This window comes from Asterias rubens, chromosome 15 (assembly GCF_902459465.1).
Source record: "Asterias rubens chromosome 15, eAstRub1.3, whole genome shotgun sequence".
Lineage (NCBI taxonomy): Eukaryota > Metazoa > Echinodermata > Asteroidea > Forcipulatida > Asteriidae > Asterias > Asterias rubens.
The window spans coordinates 10,211,049-10,234,217 of NC_047076.1; the positions used below are offsets into that span (position 1 = coordinate 10,211,049).

General features: G+C 38.1%; 3 protein-coding genes across 4 annotated transcripts in view; 2 read left to right on the top strand and 1 right to left on the bottom strand.

The window, feature by feature from the left end:
• Nucleotides 1-259: 259 nt before the first annotated feature.
• On the top strand, nt 260-13,836 carry LOC117300321. 2 transcript variants are annotated; one of them, XM_033784063.1, is made up of 12 exons: nt 260-345; nt 4,359-5,155; nt 5,836-5,904; nt 6,391-6,424; nt 6,644-6,742; nt 6,867-7,006; nt 7,325-7,544; nt 8,095-8,479; nt 8,950-9,082; nt 9,907-9,984; nt 10,322-10,435; nt 12,533-13,836. In XM_033784063.1, the coding sequence occupies exons 2-12, from the start codon at nt 4,370-4,372 to the stop codon at nt 12,551-12,553; spliced, it is 2,079 nt and encodes a 692-aa protein (XP_033639954.1). In that variant the 5' UTR covers nt 260-345; nt 4,359-4,369; the 3' UTR covers nt 12,554-13,836. The 2 variants fall into 2 exon arrangements, with proteins under 2 accessions (XP_033639954.1, XP_033639955.1); XM_033784064.1 differs by having other exon boundaries at nt 7,328-7,544.
• A 3,735-nt stretch (nt 13,837-17,571) lies between these two features.
• Nucleotides 17,572-22,314, bottom strand: LOC117300179 (prostaglandin E synthase 3-like). The gene is made up of 6 exons (XM_033783900.1): nt 22,212-22,314; nt 20,596-20,785; nt 20,051-20,152; nt 19,396-19,476; nt 18,573-18,657; nt 17,572-17,914 (listed from the first exon to the last, which is right to left on the bottom strand). The coding sequence occupies exons 1-6, from the start codon at nt 22,229-22,231 to the stop codon at nt 17,895-17,897; spliced, it is 498 nt and encodes a 165-aa protein (XP_033639791.1). The 5' UTR covers nt 22,232-22,314; the 3' UTR covers nt 17,572-17,894.
• A 382-nt stretch (nt 22,315-22,696) lies between these two features.
• The window catches only part of LOC117300119 (mediator of RNA polymerase II transcription subunit 24-like), a 30,092-nt gene continuing 29,619 nt past the window's right edge, over nt 22,697-23,169 (top strand). The window contains exon 1 of the mRNA XM_033783823.1: nt 22,697-23,060. The gene's annotated coding sequence lies outside the window, so the exon portion shown is untranslated. The remainder of the gene's footprint in view (nt 23,061-23,169) is intronic.

Below are 23,169 nucleotides of genomic sequence, written 5' to 3' on the forward strand. Positions count from 1 at the left end.
TGAAAATATATCTGAAAATAATTAAAGAGGCTGTGATTTTAAGTGTTGAGTATTCTTGAATAATTAGCATTTAGCATTGTTTACCATGAGAGTTTGGGGGCACCATGAGAGAACACACAGAAAATCCAACATTTCAGTGTAGCGCCCTCTACTGTCCGTCTATGTAAAAAAAATCAAACTTTTCAGTGTAGCGCCCTCTACTGCCCGTCTATGTAAAAACAGAAAGATGTATACAAAAAAAAGTCTGCGGTGAAGAGAGTAACGGGACGGCTTCTTCTTCAATATATATACTCTGCCAGTTCCATTGCATATCCAGGTGAATGAGGATTAGCTAAGACAACAGCGGTAAGAAATCACAGTTCATTTAATTTTCTCGACCCGGGCTCTTTCATAGAGACTGAGAATGAGACTGAGACGAGAGCAGAGAGGGGTACCGGTCACTTCGGCACCTTGCAAACTTGGCACCTGCAAGTGCAAACTCGGCACCTGCAACCTCGGCACCTTGCAAACTAGGCACCCACAAACTCCACCCACAAACTCGGCACCCACAAACTCGGCACCCACAAACTCGGCACCCACAAACTCGGCACATGTACAAACAAATACAAACTCGGCACCCAGTTGAAAAAGTTTGACTGGTCCGTCGGTAAATTAGTCCCCGATCACGGCCGGCGCCTTTCGGCAAATCACGCTCTGTTAATTAAAAGCAAAATTTCATTGAAAACCATTAACCAAATTAAAACAAACCCTTTTAAAAAATGTTCAAAACCCAAATCATGAAAAAAAATTGCCCAGCACTTTCACCGACATCATACATGATACATGGACACAATCAGCATAAACAACATTTTCAAAACTTGTAGATTCATTGAACCATGATTGAACTCGGTGCGGCGCCACAGTAAATTTCCTGTGGGCCCAAATTTTCTCGAAAGTTCGGAATTCTTATCATTATCAACCCCCATAACTAGTGATTTTGCCATTAACAGTGTTTACAAAGCTACTAATTATCAAACCCTTTTTTTGTTGTGTATTTACACGTACGTTACTTTATTTTAACCACTTGACTCTTTCGAGGTTATTTTTGCTTGGTGCCGAGTTTGTTAGTCAATAAAAGGCCGGTGCCAAGTTTGTATGGTGCCGACATTCTTTGTGCCGAGTGGGTGCCGAGATTGCAAGGTGCCGAGATTGCAAGGTGCCGAGATTGCAAGGTGCCGAGTTTGCAAGGTGCCGAGTTTGCAAGGTGCCGAGTTTGCAGGTGCCGAGTTTGCGAGGTGCTGAAGTGTCCGGTATTCAGTGAGAGAGTGAGTCACTGAGTATTCTGACAAGCCTTGTCACGTATCCTCCTCTTAGTCTTACCATTTTTCACGGTATTAATTATGCCTTTTTCTTTGAATTGGGAAAAAATAATGATGCCACCAACCGATGCCCTAAATTATCTTCATTTGTTATGAAGTATGCAAACATATATTAAAACTTGATGGACTATGTAATGTTCACACCACACACCGATCTTCGATGACTTCAACTGGCCCATCAGAGATGCCAAGTCCAGAGGCCAGCTATGCGTGAGATTTTTCAAAGCTCAACACCCCTTAACCAGTTATGATACCAAAACCATAGCATAACTGGTTAAGACCAAATAACAAAAAACACCAGTTGATCGTCCGGATTTTTCCAAAAAGAGGAGGATGAGGGCCAGTAGTAGGACGCTAAGAGGTCAGCAAAGCTGGATATCTTGGTTATGACTTTATACTAGAGGACAATATTACGTAAATTAAGAGATCTGGGGCTCTGCAGATGCCACTGACTCATGCCCTACCCACAATGCATTTTTCCAAAGCACATGCTGAAAACTGTAACATGTGTTGTACATGTGCCACTCCAATCTGTAACTTCTAGTTTCATCATTTGTACAGAGTCTTAATGTTAACATATGAAACAACAAAAATATAAGCAACATTTCTAAGAATTTTGAGTAGAAAAGTTAAGTATTGGAACTAATTTACTCTCCACAAATTGTGGAAGTATGTGTATGTTGTACCACTGCCTAGGCTGAAAAAGCAGAATGTTATGTTAAAATACAAGGATTTCAAGAAGAGCACAGAAAAATCTCCAAAAAGAGCAAACAGAAGGAAAAAGCTGATGTCCTCTTGCCACTATTTTCCTTCAGAAAGAAGAAACATGATTAACACAAAATGCTGCCTTACAAATCAGGGTAGCAATGCAAGGGTAGTAATGCATGGTCAGTGGTGTGTGGTGTAACATGTAGTGAAATGTACCCAGGTACATGTAAAGTCGATGAGATGGGTGATCAAGAAGGTTTGGTTTTTGTTTTGATACACTTCTTGACACGAAACAAATTGTTTGTTGCATTGAGGAACCTGTGATAACCAACAAGGCCATTTTAAATTCACAGACCACTTTTAAACAATAACCCAAACTTTGATTTTTCAGGGACAATATGTTTACATGTATGTAAGTCACTTTAAATCTGCGATTTTGTTTTTGTTCAATTACATACTCTGCAAGGTATTTAACATTTTATGTTAATTGCACAACTCTGAAAATAAAGTTGGTCAGTAGAATGGGAAATATTAATATTTTCGAAAAATGTAAATTTGCTTCTCTAAAAATACACATTTCAGCCTTGTTTCTATGATTTTTAAGAGAAAAGGTGTTATTATTTTAGTAAAAACAACTGAAATTAATTTATTTTATTTGTTGATAAGGAATGAACCCAATTTTGCCAAACAAGAACTCAGTTTGGGCTCCATTGGGCTTGGCTTAAGTGACTGGACAAACTCTAATGCGACTGACCGTAATGCGACTGACCATGGTTTTGCCACGTAAACCTAAAAGTTCAAGTTGCTGACTATTTCTAAGTATCCTGTTGGATACTAATGTTTAAGAGTTGTGTGTTAAATGTAGTAAAACTTTTGCAGGTTTTTTAGTTTGAGGAAACTTTTGAATTGAGACAAGTGTATTTTTTACCATGTCCTTTTTGTGTAATGCGACTGACCGGCGATGACCGCTACAAAGCTATAGCATCCAGAGTACAAAGCCCACAACATTTTTAATATCATCACTTCAAAGCCTTGGGTGTCAAGTACAAATCAGTCAATAAACCTAGAGGAAATAATATCTCACATAGAACTACTAGCACCAAGATCAAGAAATGACACAGAAAAGTGTAATGCGACTGACCATGGAATCGCCCCTTGTATTTTTTTTCCAGAATGCTCAGCAAAATATTCAGTCACATGATTTGATCATCATGAATTGTGAATTGAAATAGTGTTTGATGAAACTTTTTCGGTGGGCAAATATTTTTTATATGGCCTCAACATTATGACATATTTTTGTACTTTGTAGAAATGCCTAAAATACCAAACTTTTTGCATTTACAATTGTGCAAATAACCAGTGGAGCCTTACATATGTACGTGTTTCTTAGTTTTGGTCAAGGGAGAGGAGACTCTTTGCTTGGCAAATAAAACCACAAAATTGTTATCTAGGGACTGTTTACATCGTGCACAGAGAGGTAAAAGATTTGCCACGAATTTAGGGACACCTCGAAAACAGGACCTGCTACGATACATGTAGCATGTGTAGTGAGTGTTGTACTCTGTGAGTGAGTGTGGGCCCCACTTCCCAAGCAAATTGTTTGGCCAACTTACTCCCGATCAAGTATTCTTCTATAGTTGGCCATACAAACAAATGGGGCTTTATATAAGACGTAGAGCTGCATTTTTATTTTAAGCAGAAAATATTGCTTGACTCGTTTGTGCTCTGCATGCTACTAACTAAGCAGAAATGAGTTAAGCTGTTTACTACACTACTACCATCCATGCCATACTCCTGTCCCTGAGCATGCCGAGTCCTAGAACTTCCTTCCGCTATCATTATCTCTATCTAATTACAAGAAGAATGTCAAGACGATAGTGGACCGAACCTCTAGTCATATGAGTAAACACTTACCAGACACAAATTTATGTGATATTGGTAGTTTAGATTGGTATGGTAAAAACCTTTATTCTGGTATAGCTGCTTTTTGCGTTTTTTTTTCTTCAAAGCAGCTCTACCAGTACTCCTTGATTTATGAGGTTCGTACAGCTATATATATTGAGACTGTAGCGGAACAAACCCACCATATACAGTTCTATAGGAGTACAGTGTACTTTTAAAAGTTGAAAAGGTAGAACAAGTAATGTCAAAGACCGAGTATACAGCATAACAATCCGTTGAGGCGTTAAAGATATAGGCCATTGAGTCATTTCTGTAATTAATTCATAATGATCATCAATAAATCAGTGTGCTTTTAATTTTTATTAACAATTTCTTTTTGCATACTTGCAGACGAGCTGAACATGAGTTACCAACAGGCTTACAGATATTGGCAACACGAGAGAACATCTATGGCACCAGAAGCTTCATACCAACAAAGACTCTCAGACAATCACCCTAATCCTAATCCTAATCCAAACCTTACCCCAAGCCAGCAGTACCCAACCTATAGTGGTCCACATCATGTAAACCTGACCGGAGCCCATCAAGCAATAGATATGTACGATTCCTTGTTTCCGACTGAGTCTTCAGCTGTGATGAGAAATACAGCAGAAGGGAAAGACAATCAGTCAGACTATCCAGGCTGGACATCTACTCATCAAAGATTACCGATGGGTGTAACTACATCTGAAGCATTAAGAAACCAAGGAATGTCTTCATTACACGACGGATGTCAACCTGTAATGACTCAGATAATGGCACAACCTACTCATTACACACATCATATGCAACCAGAGCCTACAACCCATTCTACATGTCATCAACCAATGCATCAAACAGTATGGGCACAACAATCACTGTCGCATCCACAACTACCATCGTTACATCCAAACAATCAACAGTTACTATTAAGTACTCAAGAAAATGAACCTCAGCAGAATGTATGTGAGCCTACTGCACCAAGCGCACAATACTACAGTAGTTCTTCAATCGTTACACATCCAGTATATAGAAAGCCACTTGGTGAGAAAGTGGCAAATGAAGTGAGATCTGAAGAAGGGGCTAATAATGGTGGTGTAATCCTTAGTGGCGATCGGAACTGTGATACACCAAACAAAACACAGGAAAATGGATGTCACTATTGCAAGGTGAAATAATCTTTCTTAGCCTACTCTATGCTTGAATACATAGAATTTGCATCGGGGATAAAGAATATTAATTTTGGTTTGACCCTTACACCGATGTGTGTTAGCACTGTATACTAAATACTTTTCAGAGTCCTGTTAAAAAAACCACAGGCATATAACACTAACAGGCATGCGATATGCTTTAGAAGCTGGATTTGCATTGGGGATGAAGAATATTATTTTTGGTTTGACCCTTACACTTATCAGTGTAAGAACTGTCTACTCAGTACTTTCCCGAGTTCTGTAAAGAAGAAAAAATCAATACTACTCGTTGGGATTGGAACTCAAAAAATCAATGGCATACTACTCGTTGGGATTGGAACTCAAAAAATCAATGGCATACTACTCGTTGGGATTGGAACTCAAAAAATCAATGGCATACTACTCGTTGGGATTGGAACTCAAAAAATCAATGGCATACTACTCGTTGGGATTGGAACTCAAAAAATCAATGGCATACTACTCGTTGGGATTGGAACTCAAAAAATCAATGGCATACTACTCGTTGGGATTGGAACTGGCGTGTCCCATGACCTTTTCAATTCTAGAGCAGTGTCTTTGTATTTTGAATTTCAATATTTTGAATTTCAGTAAATCACTGATATTTCACAATGACTGATATTTTGTTGTTTTCTTGACAGTTATGTGATGTTGAGTGCAGTGGACCTCTCAATCTTAAGATGCATCTTAAAGGAGCTAAACATAAACGGGTAATTAATACATACATTATTTCATAATTAATGGCCTCATATATAACACTCATATCCATCACTCAGTGAAGCTCAAGCTGCTTCAACATTCAGTATTTTCCTGCAAGATATGTGGGACTATGTTTGAATTATGAGACCTAATTCTTTTATAGCACTATGTAGTGGTTTACAAGGTGCTGTGGCGCAAACCAGAACCACCAGGGCAATTACCCCTTCTCTTTACTATAAGTGCACTGGCTGCGTTACACAACACATGGGACCAACGGCTTTACGTCCCATCTGAAAAACAAAGCAATGGTTAAGTGTCTTGCTAAATGATACAAGTGTCATGATCGGGATTCAAACCCACACTCTGCTGATCAGAAACACCAGAGTTTGAGTCCAGTGCTCTTAACAGCTCGACCACAACATGAAGTTTGTTACATATAATATCGTTGTCTTATCATGTTCCAATTTGAAATATTGCTGATTTTGTTTTATTTGTAGAATCTGCAGACCAAGGACCCATCATGCAACCAAGGTAGTGTAAACTGTGGCTTGCACTGATTTCATAATCAATGACATTTTACTTTAGATGTATGTTGCTTGTGTGCATAAACTATCAATTGTTTTGCAAATGAAGTGTGGCCTGAAGTGTAAATACTGTTTTTGTAATACTTGTTTAAACTTTTAGCGAACAGTGAAATAAAAGACAGAAGAAAAAAAAGGCATAAACATGTATTTGTATTTTTTTAAACAGGAGCTGTTGGTGCTTGTAAGAAAAGGTCTAAAAGGAATGGCTTAAGACGTGGAGGATTTGTCCCACTGTGCCACAACCAGAAAGACAGACCTATCATTGGTAAGAAACAGATGTACTTGGGCCTTGTTAATTTCAGCAGATTACATATTTACACCCCTTTGCTTTCATGCAAAAGTGTAAAATTGCAAATACTTAATGATTTTATTTGATATTGCTGTGATAGGTCTTGATTTTGTGACCCGGGTGGTATCACCTGACGCTAATGATGACACCTATGAATGCAGCCTATGTGATATATCAGATATATCGAGAAGACGCATCTATCTACATGTCATGGCAAAAACACACAGGCAGGCTTATATCGTGAGTTGCTATAATTAATAATAATAATAGTAATAATAGTGGCTTCTTATATAGCATGCCTATCCATCACTCAGGGACGCTCAAGGCTCTTTTACATACAGTATTTACCTGCAAGGTATGTGGGACTCGATTTGAATTATGAGACCTCCTTTTACATAGCACCATGGTGCTGTGGTGCAATATGCAGACAATCGAACCAAGACTGTAAGTTTAATGTAAATCTGTGGCATTTGTGTCGTAGAAAAGTACCCAAACCTATTAAAACAATTTGTGGTTGTCACTTTCCTAATGATTGTTGTCTTTATTTTGGTCTCTTAGAAGAAGCTGAAGCCTGATTTAGCGGAGCAATACTGCACAGTGGAAGACGTTTACAAACAGAATGAGAAGTTACAGAAGCGTGAGTCGGTTGATTTAGCGGTATTATTGAATAGTATTATCAAGATAGCAGCTAAGAGAGATGGACCTGGTCAGACAAACATCAGACTCAGTAGTGAGAGAGAGAGTGATGTAGAGGATGAGCAGCAAGATGATATGATGGGTAAGATCTTCAAAGATTTCAGATTCACTTCCTAATAATATCAGTGGCTTCTTATATAGCGTGCATATCCGTCACTCAGTGACGCCCCTGGCACTGTTTTTTCCTACAAGGTATGTGGGACTATGTTTGAATTATGAGACCAACTCCTTTTACATAGTGCCATAATGGTTTACAAGATGTTGTGGTGCAACATGCTGCCAATCAAACCAGGAATATTGGGACTGAGTTTTTTTACATGCGTTACACAACACTTCGGACCAACACCTTTACGTCCCATCCGAAGGATGAAGCAATGGTTAAGTGTCTTGCTTGAGGACACAAGTCTGTCTCATGTCAGGGACTCCAACCCGTACTCCGCTGAACAAGTTTTTATGTCACAAATTCGCAACAAATGATTTGCATTGGTTGAAATTTGCTCAACTCCTGCGAAACATTTGCAGTGAAAACAGAGCTGTGATTGGCAGGAAATATGTATTGGGCTTCAGGCATGTTAGGAAATGACCTTGCCAATCCAATCATGGGATTGATTTGATGTGTTTTTATGAACCAGATGATGTTGAGATCCCTTTTGCTAGTCCTCCAGACAGCCAGACAGATGAGGCATCATCTCCAGACACACCATCAATGGATGACGCTACACCATCCAATACCTCACAACCCTCAGCTCAACTCACTTATCAATCCAAAGCAACTTTCCAGCCAAGTAAGAAATCAACAGAAGCAACGCCTCCTCCATCCCAAGCGTTCTCATTTGAGGTAGTAGCTCCTAACCTACAGACATCTTCAAGTGATATTCCAGACGTATTAACCTCAAAGCAACCGTCGATGGGCGTTGGTCAGTTTCAGCAAGATGCTTCTATCTCAAATGATAAACAGTCCACTTCAATGAGGCATTCAAATGTCTCAAAAACAATGCCATCCACAGCTTTCAGTCAGTGAGTACTTGTTATAGTATTAAAGCACTGGATGATATTGGTAGTTATTCAAAATGATTGTTAGCATAAAAACTTACTTGGTAACGAGCAATGGAGAGCTGTTTACAGTGTACAACATGCAAGAAACAGCTCCCTCTGAAGTTTTTTAAGAAAGAAGTAATTTCTCTCTCCACTAAAGACTTCAGTTCTGTAGCCTTTTATTAGACATCTGAAAGCATACAAATTTGTGAAGTACATCAGTTATCTGCATCAGTGGCATGTATTTTATATGTATACGTAGGATTTGACTGTGAATCTCCATGTGAAATGAATGCGAGGTCAGAGGTGATAGGAATAGATGAAGGCTCAAGGCAGATTCACAAACCTCGAAGTGTGACGTCAGATGTTTAATGCTAAAGTCCTTTGAACTAGACCACTATTTGTTTGTTTTGAGGTGTAATGTGATATTATGACGTATTTGATTCTTGCAGGGTTTCACCTATGCCATTACCTACATGTTTGACCAATGACCAGCTCAGACATTACTGTAGTGATGTATTTATAGCTCAAGAACATCAACGCCGATTTGGAGATATAATGATGCCTCTAAGCAACTATCTTAGGGTAAGTACTATACATGATACCCAATTACTGAACATGTAACAGTTAAAAGCCAGTGGACACTATTGGTAATTGTCAAAGACCAGTTTTCTCACTTGGTGTATCTCAACATATGCATAAAATAACAAACGTGTGAAAATTTTAGCTTGATTGGTCGTAGGAGTTGCAAGATACTAATGAAAGAAAAAAAACACCATTGGCACATGAAACTGTGTGCTTCCAGATGCTTGATTTAAAGACCTCAAGTTCTAAACTTGAGGTCTCGAAATCAAATTCGTGGAAAATTACTTCTCACAATTTTTTATGCTATCAACCTCTCCCCATTACTCGTTAGCAAGTAAGGTTTTATGCTGATAATTATTTTGAGTAACTACCAAAAGTGTCCACTGCCTTTAAGCACTGGACACCTTTGGTAATTGTCAATACATGCATAAAATAAAAAATCTGTGAAAAAAAAAATTCAATGGTCATTGAAGTTGCAAGAGAATAATGGCAAAAAAAACCTTGTTGCACAAATTTGTGTAAACTTCCAACCGTATAAGTCCTTTTTTAATAATCACTGCATTTTTAATTAACACTGGTAAATACAGACATCTTTGGATTCCGTTGAGTATTGACAGTTTTCCCACTAAAAGAGATCAATCTTCTCTTAGTGCTGTTTCAATAAACAGCTCAAATGTGAAACACTTTCTCATTTTGAGTCTGGTCTGGTCCAGTAAAAACAAAAAGACCTTCAGTCTGGTGTATTTTCCCCTCATATTTTTGTGAAGTCTAAAATCTCAGCTTGTGTATTATTGACTTAGTTTCTGCCTTTGTTTTTTGTTCAGTCAAGTGGAAGCAATATCGGCATCAGTAAAGTCTTTTCTGGAGGTTCCAGATCAGGTGATACATTGCTCAATACCCTTGTGAGTTATTTGTACTCAGTTTCCTTTTTGGTTTATTGATAATTGAAATAAAAAAGTTGCATTATCTTAAAGGAAAACGTTGCCTTGGATCGGGCAAGTTGGTCTATGAAAAGCATTTGAAACCGTTATGAAATGCATATGGTTAGAAAGATTTTTTTTTTCAACGATTTTCCGTATACGTTGTGAACTAACAAGGCACCCTAATTTATGGAGTCAAAACAAAATGACAATCATGTTAGAAAGCAAAGTTAGCTAGGTGCAGCTGGAATTTTAACCTGTATATGATGTAAAACTTGATCAAGCTCATTATCCCTTTTTACTTGACCTTTCTTCGTAGTCGGATCCAGAAGTCATTTCTGAAGAAGATGCTGCTTTGGCCACAGACCTAACCAGAGCGTTATCACAAGCAACATTTAAGTATCGACTAAAGCAGAAGAACTTTACTGGTTTGGTAAGTGATGGTCAAATCATCATCTATTCAAATGTGTCGATACAACAGGGTGTTTAGACTAGATTGGTTATTGGCCCACAGCCTGGTTGATAAACTAGTACTATAAACTATTATAACACACCTCTTGCTTGTTCTGCATTCTGGTTGGCTAAAACACGGTCATGTGGGATGAACTAATATAGTCTAGTGCTCGTGCGCGCTAGTTTGCGGGTACTAGTTCCCGAGCGGGCACTAGTCTTTGAAAATAGTGCCCGGCACAGCGCATTCTCTTGACTTGAACAATAAACAGCAACTACAAAGTGTCCTTTCTTTTTCAGATATCTGTTCTTATTTCACATTTAAAACCGAGCTGTTCGGTAACTAGTGTACGTCTATCCCCCTTTGGGCCTGTGAGTGACCAGAAGAGGGCCCTACTTCCCTTGGCCTTCGGCCTCGGGAAATGGGTCCCTCTCTGGTCCCTCAAAGTCCCTCGGGGGAATAGACGAATACTAGTTACCTCAATGCCAGTCAATATGTGTATACTAAACTGCGCCAATAAAGTATCTAAACACTTACAAATGGTCAGATATATCGGAACCTGAAACAGTATGCCAAAATATAATTATTCATTTCGAGTCACCGTTAATTTCTGCACATTTTGACACATCTTGTGTTGCGCTACGATGTTGTTTGGTGGATTTACGGGCACTTGAGTGGCATAAGGTCGAATTTCAAAAGTTGCAAAAGCCCCTATTCAAGCTAAATCGTTGTATTGTGACGAGTAAGATCGGCGTTTCTTTTGCTCGCCTTTTATAAATGATGTTTTTTTGGTCGCGTTTTGGATAAATCGGTTGCGATGAACATACTCACCAATAATTGTCAGTAACCAAGCAAAGGGGTCAAAGATGGGAGGCATACAACAATGATAAGACAGGGAAAGGTGTTTCAAGATAACAGGAAAGATGGCTCAAACGACCAAACAGGAAAGAGGACGGATCGTTGGTTTGATAGAAGCCGGTACGTCGATGCGAGGTAAAAACGTCACCAGCGACGGTCAGTAAATGGTGGAATCGCTACCAAGCTCAGGGAAATGTGGACGACCTGCCAAGGAGTGGCCGTCCGAGGGTGACTTCTGCAGCAGAAGAAGGTGAACAAGTCCATAAAGCCTGACACCACTCTCGAGGGGTTTGCGACGCATCCTGATCAGGAAATTGCAGGGGATTGACCAGGGACAGATCAGAGGTCTCATTGAGAGTATGAGAAGACGACTCCTTGCCCATGCCGTTCAGGACAATGATGGAGGACACACCAAGAATGGAGGACAGGATAACAGCAGTTTTAGAGTTAAAGATACGGCAATTAATTTCATGGTCATGTAAACGAAACGAGTTTGTGTCTTTTGTCTTGATTTTGTCTGAGTGTGATGCTTATGTGAGTTCCCTTTTGGAATTGGGGTGAATAGGGGCTTTTGCAACTTTTGAAATTCGACCTTAAGCCACTCAAGTGTCCATAAATCCACCAAACAACATCGTAGCGCAACACAAGATGTGTCAAAACGTGCAGAAATTAACGGTGAATAGAAACGAACAATTAAATTTTTGTATACTATTTCAGGTTCCGATAAATCTGACCATTTGTAAGTGTTTAGATACTTTATTGGCGCAGTTTACTATAGGCTAGTACTATAAACTATTACTACTACTACTAGTGACTATTACTAGCAACTATTACTAGCAAAACTAATACTATAAACTAGTGCTATAAATAAGTGCTATAAACTAATACAAAGTGTGTACACCTTAAATGCATTTCCATCCCTTGACCCCCCCCCTCCCCCCAATAAAGAGGAAAAAAGGTAGGTAATTTGATTTCAAGACACCACTACACCAACATGGCCGCCAATTAGATTTGATATGCTTGAACATGTTGAAAAAAAAGAATTGATTAGAGTGGGATTCAAACCCACGACCTCAACTATTAACGTGCCGGCGTTTTACCAACTGATATAAAAGAGAATCACACATCAATGCTGTACTCTCCTTACATCATTTTATGTATTATTTATCACTCACATTTGTACTAATGTTTTGATTTTGTCTCAATTTTGTTTTTCTTAAGGAAATCCAAGGAAAGAAATGAGTGTCTTGATTAGTGACGAGTCCATTATGTGAATATACCAAGCTACCTAACTACCAAGGGTCATCTCTCTATCATAATGCTGCTTGTAATGTGGAGACATAATACCAAGCTACCTAACTACCAAGGGTCATCTCTCTATCATAATGCTGCTTGTAATGTGGCGACATAATACCAAGCTACCTAACTACCAAGGGTCATCTCTCTTTCATAATGCTGCTTGTAATGTGGAGACATAATACCAAGCTACCTAACTACCAAGGGTCATCTCTCTATCATAATGCTGCTTGTAATGTGGCGACATAATACCAAGCTACCTAACTACCAAGGGTCATCTCTCTATCATAATGCTGCTTGTAATGTGGAGACATAATACCAAGCTACCTAACTACCAAGGGTCATCTCTCTATCATAATGCTGCTTGTAATGTGGAGACATAATACCAAGCTACCTAACTACCAAGGGTCATCTCTCTATCATAATGCTGCTTGTAATGTGGAGACATAATACCAAGCTACCTAACTACCAAGGGTCATCTCTCTATCATAATGCTGCTTGTAATGTGGAGACATAATACCAAGCTACCTAACTACCAAGGGTCATCTCTCTATCATAATGCTGCTTGTAATGTGGAGACATAATACCAAGCTACCTAACTACCAAGGGTCATCTCTCTATCATAATGCTGCTTGTAATGTGGCGACATATTCATCATCTTCATCAGTGACTGCACAGCGAGCGGACACAAGCTTTTCCCATTCTATCCTGTCTTGCGCTATTCTCCGAATGTTAATTGTCAGCAACCCACTTGCAATCTCTAATGTCCATCTCCTACAACCTTAGACCCGTTAACATAACTTTTGGATAAAGTCACTTCAAATATTAAAGTATTTTTCATGATTGTGGTGTATTATGCAAGTGTATTATACAATTACACAAGTTTATATTAAGATTACCTCTTTTAAAGGCAACTTTTATTTGCTGTCATCATGATGGAGACTCCCAATCCTTAATACATCATTAATCCTGGAAGTTTGGTTTCTGTATAGTCTACTCATCGATAGGTTTTTATTTGTACAAGGAGCTTTTAGGCCATTATTTCCGGTATAAAATTTTCAGGAAAAAGATTTTGAGAAAAAACATTAGGTTCATTAGGTACATTAGGTACATTAGGTAATGTCAGACTTGCTGGGTAAACCCATTGTTCTTAGCTATTAAAGGCAGTGGACACTATTGGTAATTACTCAAAATAATGATTATCATAAAACCTTTCTTGATTACGAGTAATGGGGAGAGGTCGATAGTATAAAATATTGTGCGAAACAGCTCCCTCTGAAGTGACGTAGTTTTTGAGAAAGAAGTAATTTTCCATGAATTTGATTTCGAGACCTCAGATTTAGAACTTGAGGTCTCGAAATCAAGCACCTGAAAGCACACAACTTCGTGTGACCATGGTGCGACAAGGGTGTTTTTTCTTTCATTAATATCTCGCAACTTCGACGACCGATTGAGCTCATATTTTCACAGGTTTGTTATTTTATGCATATGTTGAGATACATCAACTGTGAAGACTAGTCTTTGACAATTACCAATAGTGTCCACTGCCTTTATACAAATTGTAACAATATACCCAGTAAAGAGTTTCTGGACCAATGTTTCCAGTATGAAACTTTTAGGGACATTAGGTAATGTCAGATTTGCTTACAAATTGTAACAATATACCCAACAAAGAGCTTCTGGATCAATGTTTCCAGTATGAAACTTTTAGGGACATTAGGTAATGTCAGATTTGCTTACAAATTGTAACAATATACCCAACAAAGAGCTTCTGGACCAATGTTTCCAGTATGAAACTTTTAGGGACATTAGGTAATGTCAGATTTGCTTACAAATTGTAACAATATGCCCTTTATGCCTGCGGACACTTTCCACCACAGTCTCTGTTGATTTACATTATGAAATAACAGAAATAAAGGCTTTGGGTACTTTTTGTACGACACAAAACACACACGTCCACTGAAAGCTTATTAATTTGGTTTAAAGAAAATGATGGTAGAAAGCTTCCCTTAAAATATTACTTGCTGATGTGCAGCAGTTTGCCTCTCCTTTTTTTCTTAAAAACTACATGTAAACTAAAAAGAGCTATTTCTATGCACTTATTTAGCCTAGACGACAAATAAAGCTGAAACTACTGCAGGTAATTTTTTTCCATACATCTTCATTCATAGTGATTTGGCATTCATGTCCCTGGGCATCTTGGCGCATACTCTGTGCCAGCTAAACAACAGTTTGTAAAAATAAATAACACATAATAATGTGATTGTCTATGGTTCTTCTGAACAAACTTTGAAAATAAAAATCGTTTTGGAATACAGCGCTTCTCTATCACACCTTTCTCAATATTGTCTCAAGCAAATAAAACAGTTTCTTGTAACTATAACTCCATTCTAAATTAATTCTAGTTTATTAACAGTTTTTTGGTGGGAATTATTCACACAAAATGCACTGAAAATATATAGTCAATAAATAAGTTGTTTAAGTTACAGTCAATCCATTGGTGGTTCTGCCCGCCGAATGTCTGGTTCAGATGTTATGGCGACAAATTTCTCCCTGCTGTGCTTTGCTTATGGTTTAATGGCGTGCCGACACAACTCCATCTTAGGCATTGCTGGCACATCATGAATACAAGGTGGAAGTGCAGAGTGGCTGGGCAGTGTGTCCTTCTTACTGCTCTTGCTTGATCTCTCTGGTCAACACCCTAAACTTGGAACGATCTTCTGGCTGTTAAACTACTTTGCCCTATCACCTTGGATACTTCACTGAACTAGTGTTACATAACCAAACATATCTATACCTTTCAATACCTGTGATTAAAAAAAAGAACAAGGGAATGTCTAAACCTCTACACTCCAGTAAACCTAATCAATGTCAACCTAGAAGGAACTATTATGAATAACCTGAAACTTGTAAGGCACATTACTATAGAACAAATAATATAAAAAAGGTAGCAATTTTGTGACATGGCCAAAAACTTGATCTACAAAAGGTATCAAAACCTTGTTTTATTAAGTTAGCACCTTGAATGTTTGAAAGGTTCATTATGTGCTATGGATAGGGAACAGTATAGCATGGGAAGAATTAACGCAATGCAATGCACCAAACAATGATTACTTCAGTGTTACACTTCTATTTCAGTTTTGCACTTCCAGTTTTATTCCGATTGTACCAATGAATGTAGCAAGTGTATTGATATTACATTAACATTTTGCAATTTAATCAAAAGAAATCTTTTTATGAATAAGATTGAAGGTTTGCATGGTGGAAAGATGATATTGTAAGAATTTGCAATGATACAGTGTGATTAATAATCTCTTTTATGAGTCCTGATGACAACAAAGCCTACTGTCTGACAGAACCTACCGTTTGACAAACTGTGCAGACCCTACTGTCCAAAAGAGCATACTGTCTGAAATGTTGCTTTTATCGCAAATTCTCACACTATAGTCTTGAAAGCAACATGCTTACACTAAAAGTTGGTAATGAAATTTAGTTTCATATTTAAGGGATGAGGCTGGAGCAGCATTTGGATAGTTCACTTATTAGCAGGTCTGCATCTACATTGGAATCAATATTATCTCAAGTTGGAATAGTTCTGATGCAGTCATGTCATACACGCTACATGAAACAGAGAACGACCATTTAATGGCCACTGGGTAAATTAACGTACTAGTAAAACATAAAGCATTGCTGTATGTCATGATTCAAGCATACTGGTAGTCTTAATGCAAGACGTTCTTGTCGAGTTGGTCAATAGGCCCCATACACTCAATGCTACACACGTCACTACTATTCCACCGATAGATGGCGTTTCTGTAAGCAAGGATCTTGTTTTGAGTGTTGTGTGGTGGGGTGATCTATCATTTCATAATAATGCGCATGGTAAGGAGAAGTGGAGCGGGGAACGTGATAGTTAAGTGATAGTGAATAACGTCTTGCACCAAGACTAGCATAATGGTTGCTTTAAGATGGACTTGAAGTGATTGGTGGGAAGGAACAGTTTTGAGTCTTATCTAGTTTGGTACATTACAAAATATCTACTTCATCATTATCATTATTTAAAATGAAAAACAAATGCATTGCATTAAAAAATAATACACAAATAGAAAAATGCATAATGTACAACATCCCAGGAGAGCAGTGGGTTGGATTGTGCTGTAATACAATTAGCTTCCCCAGGTTGACCGGGGAATTATCGTTTCTACCACTCGTCAAAGTATGCTCCACCCTATTTCATTTGTCGTTTGTATTGAATTACTATAGCCTCTGTATCCCAAACAAATACAGGTATGATATTTGGTCCTTGGAAAAAGGTATGGTTTGATAAAGGACACTGGCTGAGCTACAATGTACATGTAAACATGGTGTAGGCTCTTCTTGTAAATAGGTCAGGATTGTCAGGCCATTTTATCACAATTTTCCATGTCTTTCCCATGGGCAAAACAACAACCGCAAAACAGACTAAGGTAGTTTGAATATCATGCCTGCAAATAAAACACCTGCACAGTTTGATATCTTAACATAACTAGTGTCTTTAATTTGTCCCACTATATCATATATTGGAATGGGAAGTAATTACTTTGTATCAGGAATACAAGATTGGTTGTTACTCATTTAAACCATGGCTTCTTGTACAAGTAAAATGCAATGTCATTTGGAATAAGAATCCACATTTATTTGTTCCTTCTAAAAAAACAAACTACTCTATCAAAATTTAAAAAAAAATCTTTATTGTGGAAAGTGCTTGCCCAATCGTGTGTCTTTTTTAGAAGTGATTTATGTACACGTAATATTGCTAGCAATTCACTCTGGTGAAGTATCAATCGATGAATACCAATTGAGATCAGAAGAGCGCGGCCCAATTTCATAAAGTTGTTAAGCAGAAAAAAAAATTGCTCATTGCTGAGTAAACATTTAGTGGGGCACCAGTTGCAGCAATGTAAATAGATTTTTAGCTGGTAACCAGTTTCTCTTGAGCGAGATTAGTCTGTGCTAAGCAATTTTGTATGCTTACAGGCTTTATGAAATTGGGCCCTGGACTATACACAACACTTATGGAGTCTTAGGATTTAAAGTAGCTATTTCTATGCACTTATTTGGCCTAAATTTAAGTCCTCCCGGGATATTGACGCGATGAGAAATTGTATGAGATGAATGATGGCTCGTGGCTGGTGACGGCCACCCAGGATAGTAGAATAAAGGATGTAGTTTGGAGCTTCATATAATGATGAAATTAATCAAGACAGCTCTCCTGGGTTCCGATGCTTCACTCTCGTCACTCTGGAATCTATTCTAAATCCGGTAACTCTGTTCAATAAAAAACAAACAAATAAACAATATTCATATTAATAATATAACTAATTAACCGTTTTAACATAGCGCATATCACGGTGGGGTCCCTATGTGATGTCAGTATTTTCCTACAATGCAATGTGGAGCTACGTGTTGAAGTATGAGACAAATTCTTTTACATAGTCTACTCTATGTAATTGTTTACAAGGTGCTGTGGCGCAATATGCTGCCAATCCAACCAGGAACACCGGGGTGAACACCTTCTGTTTTCAGTAAATGCATTTGGGTTTGTTTACGTGTGTTACACAACACACAACGTCCCAACCAGAGGAAGAAGCATCATGGTAAAGTGCCTTGCTTAAGGACACTAGTGTCACGACTGGGACACCAACCCACACTCTACAGAAACACCAGAGCTTGAGTTTGATGCTCTTATCTGCTGTGCCAGGACATGCTGTTTATAAATTAATTTATCAACTCAAAAAATGTATTATTCACATCTGAATGGAAAAAAATATTTGAGTATTTTAAACAAGTAGGTTGCCCAGTTTTTAGTAGCTCACAGGTCAAGTTGAGAGGTGGTGTTTCCTAGCCTGTAGCATTTTTTACTCGACAGTGTATGCTGGGACAGTGTTAGGGGTGTGTAAGATTTATGATTTGTAATGATACCAACCTTCATCATCACTGTCTTCTTGTTCATCATCTAAACCTCCTAACATTTCTTCTTGTGGTACACCTCCTCCCATCTTCTTCATCATCTACATCACAATCAAACAAAAGGCCATTAGTCTGCTATATTTGAACAGTTCCAGGTATTTATATTGGCCCTTGAAAACAAGAATAACCTTTTTGTATTGAGTACCAGGGCTGTCTTTATGGTAGAGGCTTTTATAGTCTCTTCATGCCATTATTAAAAATTGTTTCTACTGACGATAACTAGGGAAAGGTTTAGTCAAAACGTTGAGACCAATAAGGAATTCACAGCACGGTAGTGAATTCTCCAGAAATCTGAAATCTACTCCACATTAGCAGAAAGATAAAGCAAGACAAGTTAGTTCTCAAAAGAGCATAATCTGCCTGGCAAGCAGATACACACACGGTGTTACTGCAAACCAAATATATTGATACTTCACCACGCCATGCCTCAAAACCCATTTTCTAAGGGCCAAGAAATCAGAATTAAGAAGGAATAATTTCATGCCTGCAGTCTGCATACTATTGTGACTAGTTTTCATGACAAGTATTTGTTCCACCAGATTCAGCTCAGGGCCCACTTTCATAGAGCTGCTTAAGCACAAACAGTAGCTTAGCACAACAAAATATGCTTACTAGAATAAGGTTACAGCCCAAATACCATGTCACATGTACAATTTGTGACTGCTCGACATTTCTGCATATAGCAGATAATTGGTTAAGCAGCTCTATGAAATTGGGTTCTGATGAATCTATTCATGTAACCAAAGAAACATTTTAATGAGAGAATAAACTGTTCTTACATCTTCAAAGCTGCCATCTTCTTCTACATCTGAATCGTCTTCATCTTTCCATCTACTGAAGTCTACTTTCAGCCAGTGTTGCTGAACAAAATAGAAACAAAAAGATACATCACACATTCAAGGAAACTACAAAGAAAACTGCATGCATTCACAGATTTAAAATTCACAAGCTCTAATATAGCACATTATACAATAACCATATCAATGTGCTTTACATTTGTGCCCCATTGGGAGTATACAACCCCAAGCAACCGTAGGCTTTTTTAAAACACAATGTCAACCTCTACCCACTTATGTATACCCCTGGGTGAAGAGAAGCAATATAGAGTAGTGTCACGGTTCACGAACGTGACTCAAAACCACACTCGAATGACTTAACCACCACAACTTGAATTTGATGCTCTATACCAATCTGCCATGACATCCTACAGTTTACATATAAACAGCATTATTCTCTTGCAACTTCGATGACCAAATGAGTCGAAATTTTAACAGATTTGTTATTTTATGCATACGTTAGGATACACCAAGTGAGATTACTGGTCCTTGACTATTACCAAAGGTGTCCAGTGCCTTTAAAGCAATATATGATTAGACATTTGTGGTATACTCAGGCACTTATATTGTTTTAGTTGACTATTGATCAACTTCTTACCTTGTCTTTTGATTCACAAAGTCTAGGCCAGAATGGCGTTCCCGGTTCTTTCTTTTTCAGAGCCAATGTGAGTTCTCTGCCCGTTGGCATTTTTCTTAAACTCTGATGAAATAAATTGAGGATTAAATTTAAGTGAATCTCAAGACAAATACAAGCCTAAGAAGAAAAATTACAATTTAGTTGAATGATCATTTTATAAATCTTGGTGTATACAAAAAGACAAATTAACCCATTTTGACACACAACTAAAAATGAGCTTATCAAAGGAAATACACTACTGCATTTTTAATCCAAACAGAAAGTATTTATTTAATTTTTTTGTTTATGTTATTGAAGTTGCTGATTTTATTTTCTGTATTTTTTCATTCTTTATGTTTGCAATACAGTGTGACAATTTAGTTACACCTACTTTTTAATCGGTGGCTGTATTACATTTTTCCTGATTAAGAACCCCTAACAATTGTTAATATCTTTTACAAATAAAAAATCTAGTAAAACTACAATGTATTTTAACTACTTCCTTCCTTTTTTAACAAAATACTTACTTTAGAGTCAACTTCTTTGAAAAACTTAAAATCGAGCTCATACACAAGGTGCTCATGGCCACCTTTACAGTGAAAGAAAAGTCTGTTATCCTCCACTTCAACTCGCTGTTCTTTCTCAATATCTTCTACATTGATTGTAATAATCACAGTGTCTGCTCTCTGAGCCCACTTACACGGGGGATGCTGTACTCTGAAATATACAAACAAATCACATATTATTATCCACTACTAAGTCCACAACCTAAACACTTTTTAGGTAATTGAAACTGAAACAAATGGTTACATTGTGGGACACTTTTCATAACTTTTTAACTTTCATGATTTTAATTATTGGCTGGTCCATTCGAGTGGTTTCTATTTTAAGAAATCCTTTATGCTCTTTTAGGTTATTGACGTCTATTGTTCGGTGATACTTAATTTGTACAGCACCTTGGGGTCCAGTCATGCTTTATAAGCATTATTTATTATTATTAATTTTTTATTATTATTAAACAAAAACTATCACCAGCCCTCATCCTAACAAATTCTTTCATGATATCACTCAATTGTTACAACATTTTATTTAAATAGCTTCCAAAAAGGTACAAAATTCATTGTTTCTTAATTACTAATAGTAATAGGGATGAACATCTTTCATCGTTGTTTTGGAAACCTGACATCAACTATGATTCAAGTTTTAAAAACAACATCTCCCCAAGTTTTACTTTAACCAACGAATTACAAATGTTATCACACAGAGGTGTCAGTTAATCCATTGAGAAAGGACCTTTCTCTATGGTTAATCCTAATATTAATAAAATTACACCCTGGAGAAGGACGAAAACTACCTTTGATTTTTTAGCATGCACTTTGCTGAGGGACTGACACTTTTAATACCATATTTAGGGGGTCTACTACAACTATACTATTTGTACTTGAGTTAAAACGCTTTGAAAGATTGAGAAAAAAATACAGACCCTGTTGGTTGGCAAACACCATAATAGAGTTGTGCACTAAGCAGAAGTGCAATCGCGTGTGCATCACGCACCCATTAGCCGTGTACCAAACAGCACGATTTTCCCTCGTTTTGCCAACCAAAAGGGTCTATTCCATTCAGTTCCTGCACATAAACATACAGCTACACTTCAATCAATTCAAGTTCAAGTTACTACATCATGGATGATCAGTGGATGTTGCTCAATTTTGGGGGGATTTCCCAAGCCACAAAACACACAAGTCCTACTACCTTACCTACAGTACAGGCTACACTACACAAAACATGCTACTGCTGCACAGTCATGACCTATCCACAAACAACCCTTGTTGTCGGTCCACACACCACTTAAAATACAAGACAAGGTACAATGTGTGGGGCTCGCTGTGGCACTTCGTGTAGCACTAGGTGTAGTTCCGTTTCGTTCGTACCGAGTGTGTCAAATATTAGTACGTTTGTTTGATCGTCTTTTTTAATTTTAAACCAAAATGAACAATGGAAATTACACCCCGAATACGACACACAATACAAATTTATGTAAAGAGACAAAGCATAACTACATGCGATGAGATGGTTAGATTTAAATAATTATTTCTACCCCAGATAACCCTGAAAACTCCAAATAATCGTGAAGAATAACTACCTGGTTGTGGAGGCATCCATGTTGGTTTTTGCTAGATTATTCGTTTGGCAAGCCAAGCAGCATGCAATGCATGTGTTCGTCCCCAACTCTAGAATTGTCCCAACTTGAGCGTTACAGTTGGGGCGGAGAACTACAGCTGGGAGCCAGAGATCTGTAACCAACTACTAGTCTTGTCTCGTGTTAATTTGTCGCAATTTTCCAACTAACCGCTCTCACACTCACGTAGAGCGGACACGTCGTTAGAGTAATTCGTGGGTGATAGCGCCCTCTACGTTGGAAAATTGTGACAAATCAACGTCTGCCTCTAAGACTAGTTGACTACGTATCTCTGGATCCAACTATAATTGGGTTGTCCCACAACTGTACCACTCAAGATGGGACTGGTCCCAACTACAGTTGGGACAATTCTAAAGTTGGGATGAAACACAAGCGAAGCATGGCGCGCGCGCGCATGTGTTCACGACGTCTTGTCAAAAATAGAGGGCGCAATAACTAATTATTTCGGAGAAGTTCATCAGGCGATATCAGGCGGCCGATGTACAACAACAGAACAAGAAAACATAAAACAAAGAAAACGATACAAAGGATTAATGACTAAGCTGACTAAAAACTTAAATTTTGTCTTGAAATATTGCACTAGAAGGTGATTAACGTAAGTAGTTACTAACTCAAAACAAAGTTAAGCATTTAGATTAGAGTCACGTCGAGCCAATAAGCGACCCCCTCCCCAGGCCCCGCCCCCGGCTGGCCCCTCCACCCCTTTGATGTTTTAAAGCTCATGGTGGCGCTGTTCGTCATCGCAGACAGAATCATCACACAAGTGTCAGGTGAAAACAATCTTCAAACCCGGTAAGTTAACCCATGTTATCATCTATTATCCTTTACTTTGGTGGGAGAATGAGATAAGTCGATCGAGTCGATCGAGTCGATCAATAGTAGTAGTTTCTGGATTCCCAAT